This window comes from Wallemia mellicola, assembly GCF_000263375.1.
Source record: "Wallemia mellicola CBS 633.66 unplaced genomic scaffold WALSEscaffold_13, whole genome shotgun sequence".
NCBI lineage: Eukaryota > Fungi > Basidiomycota > Wallemiomycetes > Wallemiales > Wallemiaceae > Wallemia > Wallemia mellicola.
This window is the reverse complement of record NW_006531970.1, coordinates 249390-276197: the sequence shown is the minus strand read 5'-3', so window position 1 is coordinate 276197 and position 26808 is coordinate 249390. Positions and strand designations below refer to the sequence as shown.

The 26808-nt window shown below is 36.5% G+C and overlaps 15 protein-coding genes across 15 annotated transcripts; 10 read left to right on the top strand and 5 right to left on the bottom strand.

Annotated features, from left to right (window-relative positions):
* Positions 1-995: 995 nt before the first annotated feature.
* WALSEDRAFT_60697 (hypothetical protein) lies at positions 996-2275 on the top strand. Its single transcript, XM_006958980.1, has one exon. It carries the CDS (start codon positions 1435-1437, stop codon positions 2260-2262), a length of 828 nt encoding a protein of 275 aa, XP_006959042.1. The 5' UTR covers positions 996-1434; the 3' UTR covers positions 2263-2275.
* Positions 2276-2894: 619 nt separating this feature from the next.
* On the top strand, positions 2895-5143 carry WALSEDRAFT_60696 (DUF89-domain-containing protein). The gene is made up of 4 exons (XM_006958979.1): positions 2895-2939; positions 2994-3815; positions 3864-3954; positions 4003-5143. Exons 2-4 carry the CDS (start codon positions 3502-3504, stop codon positions 5086-5088), a joined length of 1491 nt encoding a protein of 496 aa, XP_006959041.1. The 5' UTR covers positions 2895-2939; positions 2994-3501; the 3' UTR covers positions 5089-5143.
* Positions 2992-3363, top strand: WALSEDRAFT_19726 (hypothetical protein; the record flags this gene model as incomplete). The annotated part of the gene is made up of 1 exon (XM_006958848.1): positions 2992-3363. A coding segment is annotated over one exon (372 nt), but the record flags the coding sequence as incomplete, so codon positions are not given.
* WALSEDRAFT_46913 (hypothetical protein) lies at positions 5109-6103 on the top strand. Its single transcript, XM_006958978.1, has 3 exons — positions 5109-5219; positions 5273-5595; positions 5870-6103. Coding segments are annotated over exons 1-3 (414 nt in total). The 5' UTR covers positions 5109-5218; the 3' UTR covers positions 5960-6103.
* A 1654-nt stretch (positions 6104-7757) lies between these two features.
* On the bottom strand, positions 7758-9939 carry WALSEDRAFT_64950 (putative meiotic recombination-related protein; the record flags this gene model as incomplete). The annotated part of the gene is made up of 9 exons (XM_006958977.1): positions 7758-8021; positions 8133-8257; positions 8309-8358; positions 8411-8666; positions 8716-8962; positions 9012-9171; positions 9223-9272; positions 9320-9450; positions 9513-9939. 9 exons carry the CDS (start codon positions 9937-9939, stop codon positions 7758-7760), a joined length of 1710 nt encoding a protein of 569 aa, XP_006959039.1.
* A 66-nt stretch (positions 9940-10005) lies between these two features.
* Positions 10006-12072, top strand: WALSEDRAFT_60694 (mitochondrial carrier). The gene is made up of 4 exons (XM_006958976.1): positions 10006-10094; positions 10141-10165; positions 10220-10569; positions 10622-12072. Exons 3-4 carry the CDS (start codon positions 10221-10223, stop codon positions 10981-10983), a joined length of 711 nt encoding a protein of 236 aa, XP_006959038.1. The 5' UTR covers positions 10006-10094; positions 10141-10165; position 10220; the 3' UTR covers positions 10984-12072.
* Positions 12073-12208: 136 nt separating this feature from the next.
* WALSEDRAFT_33009 (ribosomal protein L13e) lies at positions 12209-13067 on the bottom strand. The gene is made up of 4 exons (XM_006958975.1): positions 13039-13067; positions 12965-12991; positions 12329-12917; positions 12209-12283 (listed from the first exon to the last, which is right to left on the bottom strand). Exons 1-4 carry the CDS (start codon positions 13040-13042, stop codon positions 12274-12276), a joined length of 630 nt encoding a protein of 209 aa, XP_006959037.1. The 5' UTR covers positions 13043-13067; the 3' UTR covers positions 12209-12273.
* A 175-nt stretch (positions 13068-13242) lies between these two features.
* Positions 13243-14317, top strand: WALSEDRAFT_51828 (60S ribosomal protein L10; the record flags this gene model as incomplete). Its single annotated transcript, XM_006958974.1, has 5 exons — positions 13243-13275; positions 13456-13459; positions 13558-13585; positions 13636-13651; positions 13700-14317. 5 exons carry the CDS (start codon positions 13243-13245, stop codon positions 14315-14317), a joined length of 699 nt encoding a protein of 232 aa, XP_006959036.1.
* Positions 14318-14428: 111 nt separating this feature from the next.
* On the top strand, positions 14429-15403 carry WALSEDRAFT_69469 (hypothetical protein; the record flags this gene model as incomplete). The annotated part of the gene is made up of 6 exons (XM_006958973.1): positions 14429-14435; positions 14487-14505; positions 14556-14599; positions 14649-14691; positions 14743-14773; positions 14824-15403. The coding sequence occupies 6 exons, from the start codon at positions 14429-14431 to the stop codon at positions 14857-14859; spliced, it is 180 nt and encodes a 59-aa protein (XP_006959035.1). The 3' UTR covers positions 14860-15403.
* Positions 15404-16636: 1233 nt separating this feature from the next.
* Positions 16637-18320, bottom strand: WALSEDRAFT_33007 (bleomycin hydrolase; the record flags this gene model as incomplete). The annotated part of the gene is made up of 3 exons (XM_006958972.1): positions 16637-16741; positions 16784-18112; positions 18159-18320. 2 exons carry the CDS (start codon positions 18318-18320, stop codon positions 16784-16786), a joined length of 1491 nt encoding a protein of 496 aa, XP_006959034.1. The 3' UTR covers positions 16637-16741.
* A 675-nt stretch (positions 18321-18995) lies between these two features.
* WALSEDRAFT_60692 (NAD(P)-binding protein) lies at positions 18996-20979 on the top strand (the record flags this gene model as incomplete). Its single annotated transcript, XM_006958971.1, has 6 exons — positions 18996-19024; positions 19070-19188; positions 19237-19273; positions 19323-19445; positions 19491-19743; positions 19788-20979. Coding segments are annotated over 6 exons (1000 nt in total), but the record flags the coding sequence as incomplete, so codon positions are not given.
* WALSEDRAFT_60691 (RNA processing-related protein) lies at positions 19321-22240 on the bottom strand. Its single transcript, XM_006958970.1, has 11 exons — positions 22198-22240; positions 22130-22154; positions 21902-22083; positions 21760-21855; positions 21634-21713; positions 21494-21587; positions 21300-21453; positions 21129-21252; positions 20758-21078; positions 19489-20707; positions 19321-19443 (listed from the first exon to the last, which is right to left on the bottom strand). The coding sequence occupies exons 1-10, from the start codon at positions 22204-22206 to the stop codon at positions 20293-20295; spliced, it is 1500 nt and encodes a 499-aa protein (XP_006959032.1). The 5' UTR covers positions 22207-22240; the 3' UTR covers positions 19321-19443; positions 19489-20292.
* A 91-nt stretch (positions 22241-22331) lies between these two features.
* Positions 22332-24919, top strand: WALSEDRAFT_57857 (barren). The gene is made up of 5 exons (XM_006958969.1): positions 22332-22697; positions 22745-22949; positions 22996-23081; positions 23128-23395; positions 23442-24919. Exons 1-5 carry the CDS (start codon positions 22560-22562, stop codon positions 24878-24880), a joined length of 2136 nt encoding a protein of 711 aa, XP_006959031.1. The 5' UTR covers positions 22332-22559; the 3' UTR covers positions 24881-24919.
* A 24-nt stretch (positions 24920-24943) lies between these two features.
* Positions 24944-25780, bottom strand: WALSEDRAFT_69465 (RraA-like protein). The gene is made up of 2 exons (XM_006958968.1): positions 25330-25780; positions 24944-25278 (listed from the first exon to the last, which is right to left on the bottom strand). The coding sequence occupies exons 1-2, from the start codon at positions 25681-25683 to the stop codon at positions 24994-24996; spliced, it is 639 nt and encodes a 212-aa protein (XP_006959030.1). The 5' UTR covers positions 25684-25780; the 3' UTR covers positions 24944-24993.
* WALSEDRAFT_60690 (hypothetical protein) lies at positions 24944-26808 on the top strand. Its single transcript, XM_006958967.1, has 4 exons — positions 24944-25278; positions 25330-25948; positions 25997-26041; positions 26091-26808. The coding sequence occupies exons 2-4, from the start codon at positions 25887-25889 to the stop codon at positions 26635-26637; spliced, it is 654 nt and encodes a 217-aa protein (XP_006959029.1). The 5' UTR covers positions 24944-25278; positions 25330-25886; the 3' UTR covers positions 26638-26808.

Genomic DNA, 26808 nt, shown 5'->3' with positions numbered 1-26808 from the left:
TGTATACGCTACATCTCCAGTGCAACCAGAAACCGTGCTCAATAAAGCTGATTTGAATGGTATATCTCAAGTACCAATTTGACGTCATCCCTAATCATATCACCCACACGCAAAATTTGAACAGATGTCAACTTACTAGAAAACCTGTAGGGATATTTAATACTAATAGCTTAAGCTTAAACAAAGTTCCAGGGACTAAAGTTATCAATTGGATTTTTTTTTTAAAAAAAAGAAAAAGCTTGTGAAAGTTGAGCAGGAAGTCTTTTCAAGTTGTAAAAAGCAATATGTTCCTGTGAGGTTTGATTTGTAGACATTGTTATCGGCTATTATGTGATACTTGTAGACAGACTATTAGCAGAGGGTTAGTGTATATGATATTGTTGATAATATCGTTAAACTGGACCAGTGACTTAGTGATAGAGTGATTCGAACTGTCTAGCAAATACTCTTCATACAAATCAATACTAGTCTGCATACTTGCATTGCATGTTGTATGTAATTCGTCCTAATTACGAAAGGGTAGATGCATGTGTACATGTTATTGATGAACACACTTACATATTTGTGCGGATCTTAAAATTTTGCTGAATTCTACGTTGCCAATAATTTTAAGTGGACTGATTGAACTTGTGTATCTAAAAATCACCAGTTTAAATCAGCATCACTCATTTCATCTAATTTATACAAATCTCACCATATGTATTACATTTAATACATGTCGTATTGTTCCAAGACATCATATAACGTTCCCATATGGTTCTGTACCACATCAAGGATTGAGATGTCAACTTTAACGGCCATCAGATGAACTGCTCGTAACAACTTTTTTGTATCAAGCTCAGACGTACTTCTTTAATAAAGTCTTACATTAAGTGAATCAACTTCTCCTTAAGTAAACAATCGTTACATGGGTGGTCACATCACTTTCTTCATACTGGAATGTACAACGCGCCCTCTAACAGGATAGTGGGGATTTCACTCATTACGACACTGATGCGATCCCAGAATATTCCATTGATGAACATGATATTCGTATTAACTTTAACACTTATATATTATTAGTCCTCTCTTTATTCTTTCTTATAGTTATTGCATTCAATCTTCCGATTCTGGGTTATGGTCAGAAGGCTGTAAGAATGTGGCGATTGAAATTAGAATCAAAATCTAAGTATAATATCAAAGCTTATAAATAATCTTGTTGTAACTATTCAGTTTTCATTTGCGTACAAAATTGCAAGCACTACGAATCCGACGTCATAGAATAGGTAACAAATACTGCATAGGGTCTTTATTACTCTGAAATGTTTTATTTATTTCTACAATGTTGTGTATGGTGCGTCAACGTTAAGGCTGAAAAATTGATCTTAAAACTGGTCCAAATAATCATCATCAAGGTCTCCTATCAATTTATCGATTGAGAGTTGTTCCATTAAAATGCCGAGCAAGGTAGAATTAGGAATTTATGAGGTAAACTCTAAATATATTGAAGATTTGTCTTCAAATGGTATACCGCATACTACAATAATCGTGTTCAATAGAGAGTTTGAGTTCAGTAGTCAGGGGCTAACTTCAATAATACCAGCTGGTACTTCTTTTAAAGGTTTACCGAATAAAGTGATAAATATGGGTGTAACTGAAATAGATGAAGAAACATTTAAAGATTATCTGGAAGGATTACGGAATGATTTTCATGCCAGTAGATTTAATAAGTACAGTTATAATGGAAATAAATTTAGCGAGAAAACATTAGAATTTCTGAATGGATCACCATTTCCAGCCTTTTTAAAGCAAATACAGTTAGATCCTCTCGGTGTCGGATTTAATGTCAATATGAATCAACCAACTCAAAATGTGATATACAATCCAACAAATTTAGGAGTATCAAGCTACAATTCAGTAAATAATTTGCCACCATACCCAACAATCAATATCATAAGTTTAGATATGTTAAGATCCGTGATTACAACAAATTATAAATCAATTTTAATGACAGTTTCACCTTATACGACCTATAGCTCCAATGAATTAGAATTATCGAAAGCATTTTATGAATTAAGTATAGAACGAGGTCAACCAGGTAGAAACGTTGGATTTATGAGATTAGATTTAAAGTTAAACAAAGATATTGCACAGATGCTTGGTTTAAACGATCTAACTCCAACGAGTTTTGTTGTATTTAAGAATGGTGCAGTCTTGAATATTTGGCAAGATAATAATGTTCTAAATACCATGAATGCATTAAAAGATTTTTTAAATAATTAATTTTTTATTCAAATACCTCAGTTCTTTATTGATTATTAGCAAAATTTGTGTTCTAAGTAGTTTATTAGATTCTAAGGCTAGGTCTAAGATGTGTTGAAAATTTTGGTGATGAAATTTGGAATCTAAATTAATTAAAGAAATTTGATTCAAATTTGGTAGACTTGCAATTGTAATAAAATTACAATTTAATTCCTCAAAATTATTCAAATCTATCAGATAATTCTGATTAAATAAACCAACTGATGATGAAACAGTGATATCAGTTAATTCTATACCATTTAATAATAACAATACTGAAGTAGAGTTAATCAACGTTGATAATAAATTACCGTCCAAGTTAATCAAATCAATATTTATATTTAAAGCGTACTTGTATTTAATAACGGAAGTGAAGGTTGATTTCAAGTTCGAAATTAAATTATCCAAAACGTTTCTTGATAAATTATTATTCAAAGTATTGATATTTATATTCAATTGTTGGGTAGTTGATGTTACATTAGATAAGTTTAGCTTCAATTTCGTTAAACCCTGATTATAGTATAAATTATTATCATGTATTGAATAATCTAAAAACCTAATATCTAATAATTTTCTACCATCAACTCTAAAATTATTCAAATTTAAAACTTCTTGCTTAAAACTCATATGTCGTTGCTGAATGAAATAGATAAATTAAAGTGAGCAGTTCTTATTGAATATAAATATAGATATAGTTAATATAACTTCTCCAGAGTTAGCTCAAATATAGATAAATTTTCTAATAAACTAAATTTGATTGATAAGTCAAATGATAGTTGTTGGTCTTCAAATAATGGTAAAAATCAATTTATTCTTATAAAATTGAAGAATTTTTTTAAACTAAAGCAATTCAATTTGACATTTCAAGGTGGATTCTCTGGTAAATTATGTCAGATTCTTTTATATAAAGATGATGATTTTGTTTATCAACAGCCTTTTTACCCTCAAGACAACAATAAGTTACAGTCCTTTTATTTACAAGAAATTTTTGAAGTTAACAAGATCAAACTTTTATTCAACGATTCTACTGATTTTTTCGGAAGAATTACTATTTATAATTTAGATTTAATTAGGTCGGATTAATTCATTTTCATCTTCTGCTTTTTTTCTTTATATTTTGTCATCTTACATACCCCAAATGAAATGATGTAATTCTCCACCTTTGGCTACTTAACACAGAGGGCTCCATCCCTTCTTATTCTTAATCATTCATCAAACAAAATGCAAACACCAAACGGCAGCGTTGATGTTCCAAATCCATCTATCCCTTCATCGGTACAACTTAGATTAAAGAATATGCCGCCTAGATCACGTAGTTACATGGCAGAACCAAACAAGATTGACGCAAAATACGTTAACCCTGAATCCCCTCCATTCCCAGCTTTTAGAGGTTATCACACTTTCTCTTTTGCTAATGATGTTATGGGTCGTCGTTTACCTACAATCCTTGGTAAAGCTATAGAGGACACTATAATCACTTTAAATCAGTTGTCATCTGAGGATGAAATACTTGACTTACTAGCATGCATTGAAAGGTATGTAAACTGAAACATGAAATATTTTCCATTACTAACGCCTATTAGAATGGATATTCTCATGGATGACCTCAAAGGGAACAAAAAACTCACACCTATCCCAGATGATGGTGCTGGTGATATTGCTATCTGGAACAAAGTACGTCTTCGTAATTTTACACAACTTCTTGAACTAACGAGAGTTCAGGAAATAGCCAAGTACTTTCAAGGAAAGGATTTCATGAGTGCACCATGGATTTTTGCAGAGGCTTACAAATATCGTCGTTTGCATTCTTGCTTTTCAGTTTCAAGATACTTCCAAGATTATGATGTCTTCTTCCGCCAAAAGTGTGACACTTTCGCACGTTCAGGACATGCTGTATTTGAATTGGCTACTCGTTTCGCTGAACCATTTGACATTCCAAATGATGACGCAAAGAAGTTAATCTTCTATGAATTATTCCAAGTATGTTTATGGGGTAATTCAACTGATCTTTCACTTCTGATTGATATGTCAGAAGAAGATATCAAGAACTTACAGTCAACTGGTGGTGATCAGTTAGCTGCTACGCAAAAGAACATTCTTGGTAATGACATTGATAAAGTTTGGAACCAATTGAAAAACAGCAAAAACGGTAGAATAGACTTCGTACTTGATAACGCTGGTTTCGAATTATTTACTGATTTAGTTTTAGCTGATTTCTTGATTCAGTCGGGATTAGCAAATCAAGTCAAATTCCACGGAAAGAGGTTCTCTTGGTTCGTTTCTGATGTTACTAAGAAAGACTGGGAGTGGTTAATTAACTCCGCATGTTATGGTAGATTATTTAAAGGTTCACCAGAAGAACTGAATGCGTTGCGTGCATTAGGTCAACGTTGGAAGCGTTATGAACAAGAAGGTAAATTGATCTATGAGCAGCATCCTTTCTGGATATCAGGTTACACATTTTTCCACTTACTTGAGGTTAGCCCAGATCTCTTCTTAGATCTTCATCAATCAAAACTGGTATTCTTTAAGGGTGATCTCAATCATCGTAAATTAACTTATGATTGTCGCGCACCACCAACAACACCATTTTCTGAAGCTATTGGTACTTTAGCTTCTGCTCCAGGTGCACCACCTGTTTGTTCGATGCGCACGATTAAATCGGATGTCGTTGTTGGTTTACCAAAAGGTGTAGCTGAGAAATTAGATCAAGAAGAAAAGGATTGGAGATTATCGGGTCGTTATTCTGTTATTCTCATGTCCGACGGAAGACCAGAAGAAGATGTAGACTTTGATTATAGCCCATAATAAATGAAATAAGAAGTTTTCCGATTTGTAAAATTATATTCATGAACGCAGATATTATTTTAATTTTAAATTATTCACCCCGTGAAGCTTTTTGGACGTTCTCTTCTTGCGAGCAAATCCATCAGCAAAAAGTGGGAAGAATCTAAAATTTATTATTGAAGTGATAAATCTAATAAATTTATAGTGTCAGGTGATCTTCAATGGCTCTTATTGCGTAAATCTTCTTCATTCATTCGCCCAAGTGCACCAGAGTCACCTTTGCTCTCATCTGAACCTGGTAACTTGATCGCAAAGCACTCATACAAGTACTCTTCTACTATCAACGGCCAAAAGGCTCTTGGTATCAAGCCACAAGAAAAGGGTGCTTTGATTGTTGCACGTAAGACCAAGTCTCCAATCAACGAATGGAACAAGGGTTTCGCAAAGACTCAAGTCACTGGTGGAAAGCGTCGTGCATACAAGTCAACTGCTAACGTTGTCTCAACTACTCGTCCAGACCTTCTTAAGGTAAGTTTAGCTCAACTGAATTAATTTGAGAGTATAAAACAACCTGCAACACGCTAGAACCCCCTCGAAAAAGAATTTTGAAAGGACAGGCGTATTTGTGTTGCCATATTAACTTATTCGTATCACTTTACCAGATTGATTCAGTCTAATGACTTTTTCCTAAATCTCTCTGGCCATTCAAGCGAATTACATTATTTACATTATTTAGTTTAATACTCTCAGATTAATTCAGTTACTTCTCATATAGTAAGATTTGACTAACTTGCATTTTTAGCCATCAGTAGCTCGTGTCTCAGCTATCTATGCTTCACAAAACCCAAAGAAGGATGCTCCAGTTAAGAAGGTTCGCGGCAATAAAGCTTAAGTTCTGAAGGCTGAGTAAATACATGTATTTGATTTACACATGCAGATTCACCTCAACATTTTATGAATATTTATGCTTGGGTAAACGTTTCCAATTGGTTTTGAACTAAATACGTTTCAACCTGTGTGATTTTGCAATATGTACTATTCCTTTTTCTCTAACAAAGCCTCTATTAATGTCGCACGAATTGTCAAGTGATTTATAGAACATGATGGTCATCGGTGAGTGTGCCACTCGGATTTGGTGCAATTATAATTGTAAGGCGTTTAGTTTTTATTGTTGTGGTACGACGTGTTTCGGTAGTATTGTTCACTTTGCCTTTAAGTTGAATGTACTTTCATTTTATCATTTTGCACAATTATAACTATAGAGTATGTACTCAAGACATCTTCGTGGTCTTTATCTTATCTGCGTTGTACAACAAATATAAAGATACTCGTTTCTACTTTCAAGTTGGCGGTTTGATAAGTTTAGCAGAGATCATTTAGTAGTTTGTTGTTCCACTCACATTGCCAATAAGTTCAACTTTAACGACATAATCCTGGGACAACAAGTATGGTTTACTGTTTACACATTTTGAGTACTTTATTTTGTCCTGGATAATAGTGTATACTATAAAACTCACTTAGAGCAACCATATTTTGACTGTGATTTTCGCATTTATGTAATGTTCTTTAGAAGTTTTTCATCACAACTTGACTTAATCCTATTGAAAGATTTATTTTTATCGTAAATAGAAAACGCATTCTTCAGTTCTCATTAAGCCTTTAGATTAATACAAAGCTAGTGAACTGTGGTGGTTGCCAGGTAATTATTATATTAATAGTTCAACATTGAGCAAAGGATGTATGACATACGAAAAGACTACCTACCTTTTTGATGTAAAACTTGAGCGGACGGGCTATCCAAACAAGCAAGTCGTCGTCATTATATGAGTTTGCGAGAGCATGTAAAAACTAGCTGCTTTACTTTTATGCTCTGTTCCTTACCCGATTGGAATGACTAAATGAGTGCACTTTCTACTGAAGTATATGGATCAGTAATGCTGCTTCCATTCACGTATTTCACATATCTGTAGATGTCGCCCCTTTCGAGCATCAATCATCAGTACGCACCTTTCATGCATCATCAATTGAATAGATAGCAGTAGCTTTTACAGTTATTTGAACAGGTATGTTAGGCCCGAACCTATGTCATTCATGTAGAAGGCAGCAAATATTGTTGCAGACTTCCTGCAAAGATCATCCGTGTCAGTATGCAAGCCATCTTCAGCTACGCCGATACGGAGTGGATTACTGCACCATAGAGGCATTTCTGAACAAAGCGAAACCTAAAAAAGTTTACTCAATTTCCTTGTCTCGCTGCTCTAGTGATATTAAATTTCAAGCTTATCAAAACAACTGGCGTTTGGGTTCATTTCTAATGGAGCGCTAATTAAGCAAGATAACATATTTGTAATTCTTTATGACTGTTTTTGGATAGCTCCCTAACTGATCTTGACTGTAATTGACAACGACATCGACATTAAGTAGAATACGTAATTAAACATAGCGATTGTGATGAATTACAAACATGAAAGACACTGATACGACAATAATATCATATAAAATATTCTCAGACTTTTTAGGTCATTATCAGCTTATTCAATTGACGCTTACTGAGATACTTAAAAAGGAAGAAATTAAGTACGGTAATAAGATCTAAGGATAGTATTGAATTAAATTAAACTACATATTAATCCTGCTCGTTCTAAGCTTGATGTCATATTAGAAAATTGTGGGAGTCTGTTGCAATGAAATTATAATCCTTTAAGTAAATCTTTCAATCCTAGGATTTTCGCTTTGATTTCAGTTGCATAGACAACCTCAACCAAGCCCTTGACAAATGACCAGCTTGATACCGCTGATTTTATAGGATAATCTAGCGGCTTAGGTATAGGTGTCCTTATGAGAGAGAAGAACCTGTCTTCTATTATGACTTTAGGATTACACAATCCTTGCAAACCTTCTGGTCCACCGAATCTTCCATAACCGCTGGATTTAACGCCTCCAAAAGGCATAGACTGGTTAAGATAAAAGACACCAAAATCGTTCAAACTAAGTATGATAAAAGACAGTAATTTTTTTAGAAAAAGTACTTACCTAACCATTCCACATTTTAGATTCTCACTCACAAGTCTACATTCTGCTTTATTATTACCAAATACTGCTGCACCTAAGCCAAATCTTGTTCCATTTGCGAGATCGATAGCATGGTTGGTTGATTGTGCTTTAATTACAGTCATAACAGGAGCAAAAACTAATGTGCGATTTAGTCATTAATATATAAATATAATTGAATAATACTTACGCTCTTCATGAAAAATTTCCATATCTTTTGTAACATCCACAAGTAAAGTACTAATATAGAAGGTCAATTAGCGAGTAATTTAGATAAACGTTTAAAACGTACGGCTCAAAATAATGACCCTTTGGATATAACGGATGCTGATATCTTTTACCACCGACTAGAAGTCTTGCACCTTGTTTGATCGCATTCTGAATTAATTCTTCAAGTTTTGCGAACCTAGTATCTGAAATCATAGCACCAACATCTGAACAGGAGCCTTCTTTGAGTGATGGTCCTAATCTTAACTCTTTTACTCGTTTATCCATGCGTTCAATGAAATCAGTGTAAATCTTCTCATGAATTATGAACCTTTCGATACCTAACTGCAATGTTAAAAGAAATTTTATTGAAAAAATATAATATCCTACCTATACAGTTTTGACCAGCAGCCTGAAAGGCAGACCTCATAAAAGTGGATTCAAAAAAGTTAAGGTCTGCACTTTCTAATATTATTGCAGGATCTTTACCGCCTAATTCGATACAGCATGGTTTAAGATTTTTTGATGCTGCAGAAGCTACTTTTTTTCCAACTAATTCTGACCCAATGAAAGTTATATGGTCAATATCATTTGATGTTGTTAACGTTTCAACAACTTCTGGATAACAAATGACGAGCTTGTATGAAAGTAAGACAACATGGATAAAAGAATGAGGTTTAACGTACTTGTATTAAATTAGGATCTTCACCATTTACTCTTAAACATTCTTGTGCTGCGCCAATGAACCATTTTGTTGACCAAGCAACTAATTCTGATCCCTTAACGATACATGCGTTACCAGAAATCAATGAAGCAATGATCGGTGATAAAGAATTATGAGCTGGACTTTAAATAAAGCGTGAGAAGCTGATTGATTAATTTATAAAACTAACATACTAATTCCACGAGACTGAAGCTACTGTGACCCCAAGTGGTTCATAAACTACCTAGTAAAGTTTCAGTTTTAAAGATAAATGATAAAGTAACAAATAACCTTCGAAGATTTATGAGCAAGTAAAAGGTTAGTATGTCTACGTTGGGGGGATAGAATTGATTTCGCATTGTTTATCATCCATCTGAGCTTTTCAGCTGTGGTCAAAATTTCACCAAATGCAGCGTCAACCTCTATAGATTTATGTTAATATATTATCAATCGTAATAACAATAAATGAATAAAAATGACTTACTAGTTTTTCCAGTATCTCTGCAAGCTACATCAACTAAGTTATCAATATCGCTAACGACCCAATCTAATAAACTGTTTAAGACTTTCAAACGACGAGACCAATTACTAGATTTCCATTCAACTTGTGCAGCTTTCGCTAATTGAATTTGAGATTTGATATCCTGTTCATTGGCAGCTTTGATCGCGTCTATAAATTGACCGGTTGATGGATCATAACAAGTTATATAATCATTTGAAACGTTTTTACCATTTAATAAACTCTTATCGAAGTTATGGGCAAATATTGAAGGATTTTCAAGTAATTTACCATTCCAATCATCATTTGCTTGAATAGGACGTTTGTAGTTAATTTTTATAATCTTATTCTTATTTAAAAGTAATTTATAACTTAAAATTATTAAAATTATAACTAAAATCCAGTCTAACATGGTTGATAAGAACAACCAAGATTAGCGGATGACTGATTCATCTGAAATCGCCGTCGTAAGTAAACTAAAAAGAATTATTATCTATAGAGTGATTATATTTATTCATTAAATATAGGCAGGAGCGGCGGCGGCACTTGTAGTTGATGTCTTCTTCTGTATGTTAATCATGAAGTTTAATAGGTATATTAACGTAGAAAATAGATCCATTAGATACGATTAAAACAAGGTAATTAAATGAAATAGTCGTTATTAATTAAATTTAATCAATCTCAATTAATAGAATGCAAGCATCTAGTACGATAGCTAAACCGTTCGAATTTAAAGGTTTATATAATGGAGTTGGTAGTGTTATACTAAGTACATTACCCGCATCAGCCTTGTTCTTTTTGGCTTATGAGAACGCAAAATCCGAGTTATCAAAATATGTGAATGCACCTACAGCACAATTAACAGCATCAATTTTAGGTGAATTACTAGCATGTAGTGCTATAGCACCTGCAGATACTATAAAGCAAAGGGCACAAATTCAAGGTAATCAATTATCTTCATTTCAAGTTGCAAAAATCGTTTTCAGTCAAAAATCAGCATGGTCAGATATAAAAAGTGGTTATAAAGCGGTGGTTTTAAGAAGTGATTAGTCTAATTAGTCCATAAATTTAAAGTTCTAATAAAAAAATCATAGATTTACCTGTTACAGCAGCTTATTTCCCATTATATGAATGGTTGAGGGAGAAAGTTGAAAAAGATTTTGAAATATCCAAACCAAACGCTGCATTATTTGCAGGCGGATTTGCAGCAATGCCTTTAGCTGTAATAACTACACCTTTGGATGTGGTTAAAACTCGAATTATGTTAGGTCAAGGTATTGATAGCAATAGAAAAGGAGTTTTTAGTGTAGGATTACATATATCAAAAACTGAAGGCATACGTACTTTATTCAAATCAGGTATGTTAAGAGGATTAGGTGCAGCTGTAGGTGCAGGTATTGAACTTGGATGCTACGAATATACCAGGAAGTACTTTAAATTATATACTGAACAATAATGACAATATTTATTAATCACAACTCTCAAGGCAATATTTAAACGGATCGTTTAGCATATAGATTCACAACTTGTAATAATTATTTAATAGATTATTTGAAAATGCAATATCAATTGAATGTTTTTAATTGTGGTATACTAGGGAATGAAGACGTTCGACCTGTCGAAAGTTTAGATGAAGTTCCTAATGTTGGGAATGATGGAGATTTAGTCAAACTCTCAGATTTATGTGCATTATTATTATCATTATTATCGCCGTTATTATCAATTAAGACTTCTTGATCATTATCGTCATCATCATCATCATCTACGTTAAGTGACATTAGAGCACCATAACCTTCATTAAGATCAAATGGATCATCTTGTTGCTTTGTAGGTTTTCTAAATTTGCTAAACCAAGACTGTCTAACTTGATTAAGACGGGTAACGGAAGGAGTTTGACTTGGTTTTGGTGGAGAAGTGGGAGTCTTATCTAAACTTGGTCTAACGATAGGAGCAGATTGTTGTAAATCATCTTCAGCGTCATCTTCAAGGTGTTTCAAAGAAGATCTAGTTTGAATTGAGGAAGTTGTAGAACTAATTTGTGGAGCTTTAGGAGGTGGTGGGATAGTCATTGGAAGAGATAATGAAGCACGATTTGATTGATCCGCTTGCAAAGATTTAATAATAGATTTAAGTGATTTATTCTCTTCGATTAAACTTGTATTGTAAGATTGGAAATCAAACTGAGATTTACGAGCCTCTGCAACCATTTTGTTCGCTTCTTCAAACAAAGCCTGTGATAAAGATTCGAACTCCTCCTCTAATTGAGATTTCTCTTTTGATAAAGTAATATTCTGGCTTTTCAACTTCTTTAGCTCATCTAGTATACTAAATTGTATAGAATCTGACTTTGTACGCTTATTTGAAGAGAACCTATCACCATTTTGTATAATTTGTTCAAGCATTTCAAAATTAGCTTGTGAGAGTGTCAGGTTAGATTTCGCGACTTTCAACTCGTCATTCAGATGATCAGTTGAGAGTTGAGATTTGTTTAATTGATTAGTCTATTAGTATTTAGTGAATGATACAAGCTATTATAGACTACACTAACTAATTCTTCTACTTTATCTTCTAAACTAATTTCATCTTGATTTCTCGTCATCATCGATCAGATTAACAAATCGATTTTTATGAGAAATTACTATTAAAATTTTTAAAAACTCAAGGGCAGACAGACAAACAGACGGATAAGAAGATTGTTTGAATGGTTTTATATGGGTACAACCGGGATAGAAAGCTGTCATTCAGTTTACTTTTTCCTAGTAGTCATTAGTAATAAATTCAAGTCAAAAGAGAGTACTCACTTAGCTTCCTCCTCTTCAGCCTTCTTGGCAGCACGAACCTTACGTGCACCGTCGTAACGAGCGGTAGCGCGTTCGTTACGGAGGGTACGGTAAGCGTTGGTCTCACGCTCAGCATCGGTGATCTTTCTTGGAGCCTCAGCGACGGTACCAGCTGGGATTGGGATAGCAGCGTTGACGTCGCGGGTGACTTGGGCGTCGAGGTCCTTAGAGTCGGTCTTTGCTGGCTTCTTAGCGTTGCGTGGGAAGACAATCAAACGAGCCTTGTAGGCGGTAAGACGATCAACGTTGATCTTCAAACCTTCCTCTGAGAGGTTACGACGACGGTGGTCGACTGGGATACCAATAGAGAGTGCTTCCTTACGGCGGATACCAGCAGCCTTTAATTCAGCCAATGAGAAACCCTTACCAGCGCGCAACTTGCGGTTGTAACGGATGGTTGGGCAACGGACGGCTGGACGAAGGTTTTCTAATGGGCGAACACCAAGTGCAGCAGCCTTCTTCTCACGTGTAACGCGACGGCTCTTCTTCTTGCCAGGTTGGTTGAACCAAGTCTTGACTCTTGATTGCCAATCCTTTCTGAAGTGGTTGCCTGGAGGGAATTAGAGGTGTGACTGATGTATGAAGGATAAAACTAACGGTGAAGTACGTTGTTGTGTGCGAAACCTTTAAAATATCAGTTAAAAAGCTTTTAGTCCTGTATTTTAACTAACCCATATCGACCGCTTCCTGATGAACCTGGTAAAAGTTTGAAGAAGGCAGCGAGTGAGTAGTTGGTTGAATTTTTTAAAAATTACAAATTAATAAATTAAATAATTTAATTTAAGCAACAAGAAGTTTCATAGTTATTTCTTATTTATTTATTTATTTATCTATTAAAATTATAACACCTTCATGTTGTCACAACTAGCAACTGCATGGCGACTACGGGCTTATCTAAGGAGCTCTTAGTTTATTTATTCTTATACACCTCATATGCACACCCATAAGTGCAACACCTTCAATTTTGCTAGAAACGCATATTAAGGCTTTCAGCCTAAAATAATTTTTTATCGTTATAGAGTTTATTTATTTAATTTATTATTTTATTTATTTTATTAGTAATTTTTATAATTTTTCTTTCCGATGAGCTAAGTGGACAGTTTTTAAAAGCTTCTTCTTGCAGAACAGCCAACTTCGAGATAGTAGGTAGTAATAAAGAAACTAATAGATTTATTAATCATTCATTTAAGTGGGTCGCCGTCCTTTCCGTTGCTACAGGTGTGTTCTTTCTCTCCTCATACTTTATTTTGGCTTACAAATCATCACAGATACATCAAGAACAAGGTAAATTTACTCGACATCTAATACACTCACACTAAATTCTCTATCTAGCCATTTCCAAAGTCAAGATACAACCGTGGTGTCCCAGACCCAAAGATTCGTATCTTCGATTTAGGTCGTAAGAAGGCTCCAGTCGATGACTTCCCATACTGTGCTCACTTGGTCTCAGATGAACTTGAACAACTTTCATCTGAAGCCCTCGAAGCTGCACGTATTACCTGCAACAAGTACATTGTTAAGACCGCTGGTAAGGAAGCTTTCCACTTGCGTGTCCGTGTACACCCATTCCACGTTATCCGTATCAACAAGATGTTGTCATGCGCTGGTGCTGATAGATTGCAACAAGGTATGAGACATGCTTGGGGTAAGCCATACGGTACCGTCGCACGTGTAAACATTGGTCAAGTCTTGATTTCAATTCGTTGTAAGGACCAAAACGCACACGTCGTCAAGGAAGCTCTCCGTCGTGCTCGTTACAAGTTCCCAGGTCGTCAAAAGATCATCGTTTCAAAGAAATGGGGTTTCACCAACCTTGACCGTGAGCAATACTTGAAGTTACGCGGTGAAGGTCGTGTCCAAAAGGATGGTGCCTACGTTCAATACATCAAGCCACAAGGTCCATTGCTTGAAAACCTCAGACGTCAAGCTGCCATCAGAGCTGATCTCTAAATTCATTGACGCTCTTGAAATGTACTCATTTATTTACAAGTTCATCTAAACAGCGGATTTTTATCTATTAGACTGCCCTTTTTTCCTTTTCCATGTTTTGATTAAACCATTATGAGCAGTATGTTATATAACCTACTAATAAAGTAGTTCACGCTTATAATCCTTATAGGAGGTAACCAAAGAGATAAGTGAGTCACTCAGATTTCCTATTTCATGCCAGTTAGAACGCCTTCCTCAGAGATCGTGAGCGTGCTCAGAAGAAAGCTGCTGCTAACAATAAAGGTAGGTCTACTTAGGTATATACATTATTCTCATTATTAAATATCCATAGGTCCAAAGCAATCCGCTCAACGTCTGTCGAACAAGAGAGAAGCGTAGGTGAAACTACTCGACTTATAGATCAATCATCCTTATAATAATACTAGAGATGCTCAGGCTTTGGCCGCTAAAGTAGCCGTAAGTATGTTTCTAATAACACATACCTAGTCATTACAACTATTCAATAGGCAAAACAAGCCAAAGCTACAGTCACTTCATCTTAGATGTACTTATATTTCAATTCCTTCGCGGTTCTATGGTCTTTAATTGATATACACAATATAACTCAAATTCACGAAAAGCACCTACTAATTGAGACGGACTAACAGCTTGATTTATGATACTAACTTCACCAGTGGATCTACCACATTCCTGTGATATTTAAAAAATGTGAAGCATTATCATGCTTGGTACATTTAGTCTTCTTATAGGAGTATACCTTTATACGCTTTAAGTTAGATACCCGAAATGCATTCTAGGAAGCTATGTAATGTTTGGAACCATCAGTTGGTAGTTCGAAAGACTCTAGGTGATATTCACATAGACTGAGACAGAAACAAACAAAACAACACAAATCTATGAGCATTATAGTTTAATTCAGATCATTACATAACTTTAAAATCTGTTTAATACTATCATGTGTATCAACTTAATCAAGTAATAGCGTCTCTTAGTGCATTAAATTTCTACCCATCGAATGGTCTTATAACCCGGCTACACTAAGGCGACTTACTACATATTTGAACAAAAATATCCACCTTCTAATGCCCTAAAGCTAGTCCTTTTCTTTCGTTCCAATGTCACTGTTATGTCTGCGACCAAGACTTTTGGCGTATCGTTGACACTCCCACGAATAGTTTTATTTATTTCAAATCGTAATTAACTTGTGATGTTGGCTCAGGTGTGTTACCTCGGTCCATCCTTGCACAATCTTCGCATTTCTGTTCTGTTCTTTGGAATTTTTTTATCACACAACTTGAGCTGACCCTTTTAAAATATGTTTTGATTGTAGATAGAAAAGCACATTCTTTAGTTCCTAATTATTTCTCGCATTAATATAATCCTAATAAACCATGCTCGTTGGTAGGATATTTATTGTTAATTCAGCAATGAGCAAGGAATGTACGTCATATACAAAGAATTACCCAGCTTTTTGATGTGAAACTTGAGCGAACGGGGTATCCAAACAAGCAAGCTGTCGTCATTATATGTGTTTGCGAGGACATGTAAAAACTAGCTGATTTACTTTTATGCACTGTTCCTTATCCGATGGGAGTGACTAAATGAGTGCATTTTCTACTGAAGCATATGAATCAGTAATGACGCTTCCATTCACGTATTTCACATATCTGTAGATGTCGCCCCTTTCGAGCATCAATCATAAGTACGCATCTTTCATGCATCATCAATTGAGTAGATATAAGTAGCTTTTACAATTATTTGAACCGGCATGTTGGAAAAAACTATAATTTTATGTTAAATATAGCAGAGAATTTCGCAGATTTCCTGCAAAGGTCACCTGTGTCAGTATGCTAGCCATCTCGGCTATGCCAATACCGCATTGATTCCTGCATCATAGAGGCATTTATGAATACAAGGAACTTCATACAACTTCATCCAATTTCCGTGTCTCGCTCCTCTCGTCATCTTAAACTTCAAATTGTTAAAACAAAGTGACATAAGAGTTCATCGTTTAGGAGAGCACTAACTGACAATATGACATATTTATAATTCATAAAGATAATTTTGAAAACTTTATTTTCTGATTCCATCTTAAGTGACGATATCATCGTCGTTAAGTCGAACACATGATTGAACATAACAATTGCGATAAAGCATAAATATTGAAGAGACCAATACAGTATATAGGGTATTCAAATAATATTCTCGGACATATTAAGACATCATCAACATTGAGTTGTCGTTTAGTGAAACAAGTCATAACAATGGAACCAACAAATACACCAAAATTTTGAAAATAAATACAAAAGCAAAGAAAAATATAAGATCATATTTATACATTCATTTGATAACAAAAAAAATTTGTGATACTTCTTCATTCATAAAAAATACCTTATTCTGCCAATCTATGCGAGAGCACCCATACTAAGTAAGATTAGAGGTCTTAATTTAATCATGAAAACAAACTTACGGATCGTAACATGGGAGAACATGAGCGTCCTCAGGTTTGTCAAAGATTGTGGTGAGATCCTTAGGAGCAATCTGTCTATTTACAACAACTTGGTAGACGAACTCCTTGAACCAATCAACGGTACAAATGTAGTAGCCATCTTGACCTGCTGACTTACCCCAACTGTTTTCGATTCTGAATCTTTGAACTTTTCCATCAACGATGTGAGCAGCATTGATAGCCATAGCATGTGTCATGCTACTTTCCCCAGTTGCTAACCTTTCGGCTTTAGTCAATCCAAGTTTCAAATTGAATGCAAGCTCGTAATCGAATAACTTTGGATCAAGCAATCCACCATTCCTTTCACTGAATTTACCTACATCACAGCCAAAGAAAACAGGCTTTCCATTCTTGAGATGAGTAACAACAGCATCGACAAGTCTATCAGCCGTGGTGTTTACGTAAAGAACAGGTCTACCTCCTACTACGTTTTGCAATTTATCGACGGTGTAGAGCTTTGAATATTCGTTGCGTGGATCATTGATTAAACTGTACCAATCATTGATGCGGAAGTTGCTAAGGTACTTGTTAGCGAATCCAAGCGGGGTCGTTGTGATAGAGTGAACTTTGTCGTTCTTATCTTTGTACTCAAAAGTGAATTCTTCATTGGCGGATGGAGGAGGACCAAATGCGATAACAGCAGCACCGTATATTTCTTCTAATAATTCGTTCTTACGTCTACGCACAATTCTATCGGCAGAAGTTGGGCTAACTTGTGATGCAGATTTTGACAACTTGCGCAATTCTAAAGCTCCTTCACGTAATTTAGTAGTCAACAAACTATTAATTTTGCCTGAGTTTGAGCTGTTGTAAGATTCTGGATATACCGATTGTGGTACAACACCATATTTGTTGACCAAATTGACGGCCATATCAAATTGGCCACCATCTCCAATTGGACCGCTGTTAATATAGTCTACAGTTCGACTTCCAATAGGCTCGTCTGCCAATTCAATTGAGTGTTCAAGGTATTGGTTTGACTTTTCAATACGGTCCCAGAAACTTAAGTAACTTTGGGATAATTGGAAGTCAGACAAATTGAGTTGCTTCTTTATATCATTTCTAAGTAAGTTTGTGGTTGCAAATAACCAGCATCTACCTGAAGAGTCTTGTGAGGTAATGTCTTCAACATTGCTGGCCACCAAATTGAAGATATTGTGGTCAGCGATTCTAGCAGATCTGCTTGAGAGTGTATTGGTAATGTCTGATTTTGAAAAGGCGTCGACCGCGAGTCTGTTCTTAGGATCTTCGAGTAGAGCGTTTTCCCAAGACTTGCAGCTGTCAATCTATGAGTGTTAATGGCGGGTGAATGAACAAAAGAAGTGAAGATACCTTAACAGTCTCTGAAGCTTCAGCAGTACTAGTTCTAAGTTTGAGATTCTGAAGCAAACGCTGTGAGTCAGCTAAGTCATCGAAATGAGCTTGCTTTTCATTATAAACTGAATCTTGTTCGTTTGTAGTTGGTGTATTGTTAGTTGAGATAATATTTCCCATAATGTGATGATGACTGTCAGGGTTGACGTTATCAATTGAGTTTATCGGGCATAAATTAAAAATGAGTTAATTGGAAAATAATTGATTAATAGATTAGTACATTTCAAGTGACATTCCTTATTTAGAGTTATATAATATGTTATATAAAAATAATTACCACTTACCGTCATTTCTATTGTTTTATTAGTTAATTGTATTTTTATATAGATAACCATTACTCACATTTCATACTAATATCATTTAGATCTTCAGTTATTATCTATTAAATCCCACTCACGTCATATAGCGTAATATGCTAATATCACTATCAGTATGAATAATATAACAAGCTTTAAACTCACATCCTTGAATTCTGAGTACTGTTTAATCGTCAATACATAAATAAGCTATTATATCATTGTTTCTCACCCATTTCTTCAGTCTGATCTTCTCTCTATATTGTTGATTGAATAAATAACTAAAAGGAATGTATAGCAACTTACGGTTTGGTTCCAGATTGTGCGGCAATCATTTTCTTCAAATCACCAACGGTATCATGTGAATCGCACTTAACACGAACTTTTGTACCCAATCTATCGTTTGCTATTACCTATTATTCTATAAGCGGGTGTTATATTTTTTATTATCGACAACACTCACTTCAATCAATGCCATTGGATGTAAGAGAGCAACGTCGATGATTCAAGATTGTTTAGATAAAATTAGTGAGTTTTATAATCTTACCATAGATCACACTTTAACAACCAAAGCTTCTAATACCCCTACGTTCACTCTAGCCTTCGCTCTCCTCGGTGCGACCGTCGCTGGGATCACTCTTCTTCGACTCCTCAGACTTTTCTTTGACGTTACGATCAGAAAAGGTATTAGCGTTAGTAAATATATCATACTATAGCTATTCATCTAACTATCTCATAAGCTTAAGAAGTTTGGTGCAGGTAAAGGCACATGGGCAGGTTGGTCATATAACATCCTTTATATAACTATAATAACAGTACACCATAGTCGTAACTGGTGCAACAGACGGTATTGGTAGGGAATTCGCTTTCCAACTCGCTAAAGCCGGTTTCAATATTGTTCTTGCATCCAGATCTGCAGAGAAGCTAGGCGCTGTTGCAGCCGATTTAGGTGCGTTATCAGTAAACTAGTTATACTATTTAACAATATAATAAGAGTCAAAATACAATATCAAGACAAAAACTCAATCAATTGACTTCTCCGCTGGTGACGATAGCTCATACGACGCCCTTAGCAACTCCATTGACGGTCTTAACATTGGTGTTCTCGTGAACAACGTTGGTAAATCTCACGAAATGCCAGTCCCATTCGAGCAAACTCCACTCGATGAGTTGAAAGCCATCGTCGAAATCAACATCAACGCAACCTTGCGCGTTACTCAAGCCGTCTTACCAAAACTCATCGAGCGGTTAGTTTTTACTTTCCCTTTTACCTCTCTCACTTTACATGCAGCAAAAATGGTCTCATTTTAAACATCGGTTCATTCGCTGGAACTGTACCAACTCCTTTGCTTGCAACTTACACTGGCTCAAAATCTTTCTTGCTTAGTTGGACACAAGCACTCGGTGAGGAAGTCAAGTCAAAGGGTGTCACCGTCGAATTAGTAAACACATACTTCGTCGTATCCTCAATGTCAAAGATCCGTAGACCATCGAAACTCATACCATTGCCTGCAACTTATGTTAGATCAGTTCTCACTAGAATTGGCTTAAACGGTGGCTCAATTTCAAGACCATATACATCTACTCCTTACTGGTCACACGCTATTGTTGATGCTATACTCAGTTTAAGTGGTTTTAAGAGATTGGTACTTTGGTACACCCATAAAATGCAGAAAGATATTCGTCAAAGAGCCCTTCGTAAGAAAGAACGCGAAGCAAAGAAGCAGTAATAAATTTTGGATGCAGTTAGTAATTTTTAATATATAATCAGATAATAAGTTACATTTTTATGTTTACTACAATTCAGTTCCGAATAGCTTGAACGATCGCGACCATTCACCAGTCGCGAGGTGTTTACCATTACGTGAGACATCAACTGACATAATTTTTGAGTTCTCGGCAATAGATCTTTGACAGATCCAGTCATCTGCGCTCCATAGCTTTGTGTAGCCATCGAAACCAGCACTTGCTAAGAAGAGACCATGAGAATAAGGTTCTTTAACAAGAGGCGACATATCTTCATTATCTCCACTTTCATCCATCTTTACATCCTGTTTATCATTGCGAGAGTTTAGAACTCTCTCTGGTTGTCTATAAAACTTGAGATCACCAACTGATATGTTATGCGCAGGCATGGTTGATATCGATTTTAAAGCTCTCAAATCCCATATCATTATTTTACCATCACCAGAACCTGTCGCACATTGATAGCTGTGACTTTAGTAAGAACATGCTAGCTATTATGGTTGTAATCAACTAACCCATTAGGCGAAAAGTCCAATGCTAAAATCTTGTCGGCATGTCCATCCAAAACCATCGCAGTTCTACCCGTTCTGAGATCCCAAACACGTCCAATAGCATCCATACCGGCAGAGCCGACCAATGCACCATCATCCTGGAACGCCAAAGCGTATACTTCTTTCGAATGTCCTTCTTGCAACTGCAACTCAGCTTGTGTTTCAACGTCCCAGAGCCTCCATGTTTCATCAAAGGATGCACTACCTAGGTATCTTCCCGATGGATGGAAGGCGACTCGTCTTACTTGATGAGTGTGACCTTTTAAAGTTGCTAATGGTGTATCCCTTATAGATGGTTTAGAGATTAATTCTATATCTATTCAACTGCTGCTTACTTTTCTAATGACCATAATGCAACTGTGCTATCTTGTGAACCAGAAGCCAAATTCACAGTGGATTTACTCTGATTAAGGGTAGCCTGAGGATGCCAATCAACACCACCAACCAAACCATCGTGCCCTATGTAATGCGTTTAGTGGTTATAAATGCAAGACAGTAAGACATACCTCTTAATGTCATCTGGTGGTTGCAATTTGGTATATCCCATAACTTTATATTGCCGGTCCAGCTTCCTGTGGCTAACAATTGACTATCAGGGGAGAATTTGACTTGTGAGATAGGACGACTATCTCCAACTTGTGATCCGAGTACATTGAAAGACTAAAGTTGTTAAGTAATACAAGGATGTTAAATGACATACCTTGATGTATTCAAATGTACGTTTCCTCGCGTCTACAATTGACTTTAGAGGTTTTGCCCAATCGTCACGCTCTTTCTCTATTCTCCTTTTTGCTCTGCTACTGTCAGAGAGTAACCAAGATAGTGAGCAAAGATACTTACCGTGGGATGGAGTATTCTGCTAGCAACCTTCGTGTTTGCAGCAATTCTTGTGAACCAACAGTATAGAATTCCTCTTCTTCCTAAATATTGTTAGGATAGGAAACACAGTGTAATGTAAATACAGACTTCAGATTCGTCCTCGCTTTCTATTTTGGCTTTCTCTCCAGCTTCTTCCTGCATATCAGCGATCATAGATTTCAAACGACTCCTCCTATCTTCTGGCTGTAACGTGTGAATATGTGAATACATTTTGATAGGGATAACACACCCTTTCACCGAATAGGGTCATTGGTAAACCGAATGCTCTGAGTCTCTCTCTAACTTTGTTGTCGTCTGTGGGTACAGCGAGGGTTCTGAGGACTCTCCTCCTTTCAAACATATCCTCTGTAGCTTGCAGCTCAGCCCTAGCTAGTTCCTGTCCAGTTCCCATTTCGTACTTGTCATCATTGACTGAATAACGTTCAAAATGAGATAAAGAAGGGTTATATCAACATACCAAGATCGTCAAAATCCTTCATTTCCTAAAAACTTAGTAAATTATTGTATATTTATTATAAAACTTACTGTATCCATTGATTTTGAATCTGAACTGTTGATTGATTGACTTGAACGAACGCGTTTGGATTTCAACGATCATGTCTTCAGATACAGACAGCAGTTTATCACCACCGAGGCCATCAAAAAGAAATAAAAGGAGTGAATTTAAAGCGCATTTAAATGATAGTCAGTCTCCGGCTTCACAACCTAGACAGTCTTTAGTCAGACCGCGTAAATCTTTGGTAGCTACCGCAACATCAGCAGCTAGAAGGCAATCAAATTATCCAGAAGGTGATGATGACGCTGCTGAGAAGCGTAGAAGGCGAAAGTCGCACTATCCAGATGACGATACTAGCAATAAGAACTCACCATCGCACAAAACAAAGAATATGAACGTTGGTTCACGCGTAGCTAGGCATAAACTTGCCACTACTATCGCACCTCAGCCTGCAGGCAACACTCCAGCTCTCAGTTTAGATGTTATGACAACAAATTTCGAAGAATGGATGAAAATGGCAACGGACAATGTATCTTTGCACTTTTATTCAATAGTATAATACTAACAATATCATAGAAAATTAACGCGGCAAACACTTGGAATTTCGCTTTAATCGATTATTTCGCTGATATGTCTCTCTTGAGAAATGACGACAATCAGAATTCAATCAATTTTCAAAAAGCAAGTTGCACTTTAGATGGTTGTGTTAAGATCTGGACATCTAGAGTTGATAGTGTAGCTACTGAAGCTGGAAAGCTTATCAACGGTTTATCAGCAGGTGGTACGTCTCATATAAGTAATTGGATACATTTTGAAATACTACAAAGGTACAAATGACCGCGAAGAAGCCGCGAATAATGAAGATGAAAGTGATGCTGAAGAAGTCACCGAAAAAGTTAGCAAGAAAAGAAGAGTGAGTAATACAATACATTGAATTATCTCATTTAACTCCTCGTTAGGCACCACGTACTGGATCGACGTTGGTCTCAGATTTCAACTCCATCAAAGCAAAAGAATTCGAATTAGAACTGGCGGTTGACCCACTTTTCAAAAAAACCTCAGCTGATTTCGATGAAGGCGGTGCTGGCGGCTTACTGATGAACCACTTGGGTGTTGATGGTGTTGGTCGTGTTATTTTTGACTCATCGGATGTTGTCATGGTTGAAGATGAAGACGAATATCAAGGCACTGACCAAGATCCACGTATAGACATTAAAGAACTACAATGTGAGTACACAATATCATCTTGAGCACCTAATAACATTATTTTTAGCAAAATTCTTATCTTCGATTCAAGAACTAGATGAAAAGGAAATCTGCCCTTCTTTGTCAACATTCAAATTTTCGTTAAATCCAACGGATGAAGACCTAACTGAGAATCCTTTTGAGAGACCAGTTACTCCTCAAGATGAAAAGATGGAATTCCAGCATGATGACCAGGATGATTTCGGCGGTGGAGCTGATATGGCAGATGTACAAATGGACGACTTCTTTGACTCAGCGGCAAATGACGAAGTTGGCGAAATCGACGAAGAAGCTTGGACTGTTAACCCTACTATCACAGCCAACGCTGGCGGTGTTGACGAAGATGGTTGGAACATACCTGACTCTTTAAGCAAAAATGAGGAACAACAGCAACAGGTACACACAATTGATCAATTTGATCCATCTGGTGATGGTAATATGGTCATGTCATCCATACCTATCAATTCTGAAGGCATGTTCGACTACTTTGATAAGAACATGATGAAAGGTTGGGCAGGTCCTGAGCATTGGGGTGTTCGTCGTTCGGTAAAACGAGATGCGGCTTCAGCTCCAAAGAAAGAAAAGAGTAAAGAGGACAAAACTATTCCTATGATTGACTTTGATGAGCCAACGAAATCTAACAGTAAGACGCTCTTCATGCCACCAACAGCAAGAGGAGCAGGATCAGCTTCGATTATGATGCCAAAGAAGAATCGTGATGGTGAATTCCTTTTACCAGATGATATTCACTTTAACTCAAAGCAATTACTCAAGCTATTTTTAAAACCAAAGGTCTCACTTAGAATGAAATCTAGCAAACTTATTCCAGGGGGTAATCAAAACAATGACAATGCTGATGCTGCTGCATTCTGGGCTGGTGCTTCTGAGGGTTTGGAATTCGATGATGGTGAACAACCACCAGCTGCACCACTTGATCCACAGTTCTTCCAAGAAGATGATCCAGATATGGGTGATGATTTAGTTAGCGGTGAATTAGATCCAGGTCATCAATCAGAGCATGTGAATGAAGATGACGCATTGGCTGCCACACATTTACAACAATTGAACAAGGTTAGACCAGAATTTGTTAACTACTCTAAGCGCGCCAAGCGTGTGGATGTCAGAGCTTTGAAGGACAACATTTGGAAGAGCTTGGAAGCTCCTGATGGGGATGACGAGGCGGAGAATGTCGCACCTGGAGATAACGATGAAAAGAAGGAAGTTGGAAAGAAGTTTTCAAGTGTTATTGATGGCCTAAAGAGTAGCTATCCAACTGAAAAACTTAACGACCTTTCCACAAGTTTCTGTTTCATATGTCTGTTGCATCTTTGTAACGAGCACAATCTCAATTTAGAAACATTCGCCAAACATGCTCTTGATCCAGAGCAGCAAGAGAAAGGATCTGTTGTCGGATTGGACAGGGTCATGGTTAACAAACTAGCAAATTACGTTATATCTCAGACCTAAACCTTTGTATCTCAGCTATTTATGTACATTAATACTCTATTATTAGCAAATGAGTGAATATATATAGATCAATATAACAACATTCATGAATTCGTAATACACGCATCGTAAAATCATTTTCCGCGATACTTAGCAAAAACTTCCTTGACACTGTCACCTTTTGCAAGTGCTTGTCTACAAAGCTCATCGGTTTGTTCAGATTTGGCTGCTATAGCCTCAATTTCGTTCATTCGAGTAGAATCGACAACTATGACACCGTTCCTATCAGCAAAGAGCTGATCACCTGACTTGATAGTAATTTTGTGTCCATTAGGGTGAGTAATCTCGACTGTTTCGCCTGCACTTACAGGGGCCAGAAAAGGTGCCTGGCCACAGACACTGGTACCTTTGGCGAAAATCTTGAAATAATTTAATATGTGTATATTTAATAGAAGAAAGGCAGAACTCACTGTAAGGCCGCTGTCTTCTAATTCATCGAGATCTCTTACACGACCATTCGCGACTACGCCTGCTACGGATTGCGCAGCTGCGGCAGTTGCAAGAAGGCCACCAAAGCAGGCGTTTGTTGAGTCTTCTGGTGGACACAAGAGTAATATATGACCTTCTGGACACAGATCGACGAAATGTTGACGAAGTGGAGCTGTCCCTGAATCTTTGTAAACGAATTTGATAGGAAATACGGGCGCTGAGAGAGTCTGAGAGCCTGTGAATGAATGCAGATCAGGTAGATAACCCCCCGTAGATGGCTTAGGGTCTAATTTGTGAAATGCATCGCTGATTGTAGTGCTGCTAATTGGAGTCATTGAACAGGAGTAGTAGAGAACTATGAATGTAAGATAATTTAATAAAATTGACTAATATGTTCAAATTAAAGTTATATCGGAGTAATTTTTGATGATGCTGCGATAAAAAATAAGCTGTGGTGTCTCATCGCTTTTCTAAGTTGACGACGACGACGTCTTGTCAAATACGTGAAAGCAAATAACAACAAACTGTAATATAAACTATGGGTCGTGCAGCAATACCAGCCGTTTTCCTCGCCTTCGCCGCTCTGGTGCTATATATCTTGTAAGCCAAGACTTCAGCTTTAGATAGCACATGCTAATTTGATGCTAGTATAACGGTATCAACACCAGTATGGGACAAAGTTAACTTCTTCAGGTAAGCTTCCCCTTTCTATCAATCAAGAACACGTTCTGACGATTATCAGCATCCAAGTTCCGAGCGTGAACGTTGCAAACATAAACATTACACCAGGTACTATAAAATATGGATTTTTAGGCTGGTGCTACAATGATCAGTGCTCAGATAAGTCTCTTGGGTACAGATTGGAGGATCCAATCAATCAATTACCAGGTGTTAATATCACGATAGACAACAAGGCAGTTGAGAACATCACCTACGCACTCGTTTTGAACCCAGTATGTGGTTTGTTGTCCCTTCTCGTCAGTCTTTTTGGATTGCTGGCAATCCGTGGTGGCAGAATAACTGCTATCTTCCTCACCATCTTTGAAGGTTTCACCGCTTTAGTCGGTATTGTCACTTTAGCGCTCAACGTTGCGCTTTTCAAGGTATTCCAGAATATCATGAATGACAGACTTGACATTCCTGGAGCTCAAATTGACTCAAAACTTGACAACGCCGAATGGTTGAGTGTTGCTGCTGCTGGATGCCTCATTGTTGGTAGTGTCCTTTCATTACTAGGAATTTGTTTCGGAAGGTCCTCAACCAGGAGACGTGATATCAGCTATGTTTAGATTTCTCTCTATTTCTTTTTAAATTAACGACAACAAAAATGGACACTATCTCACACTTCATTCTTTTCGATAGGATATCTTATTCACTTTAGTTATTATGATCACCTTAAATATTTTTGCTTTGTAAGCCAAGCCAATATAACAACGGTTAATTCATACATTATTATGTTC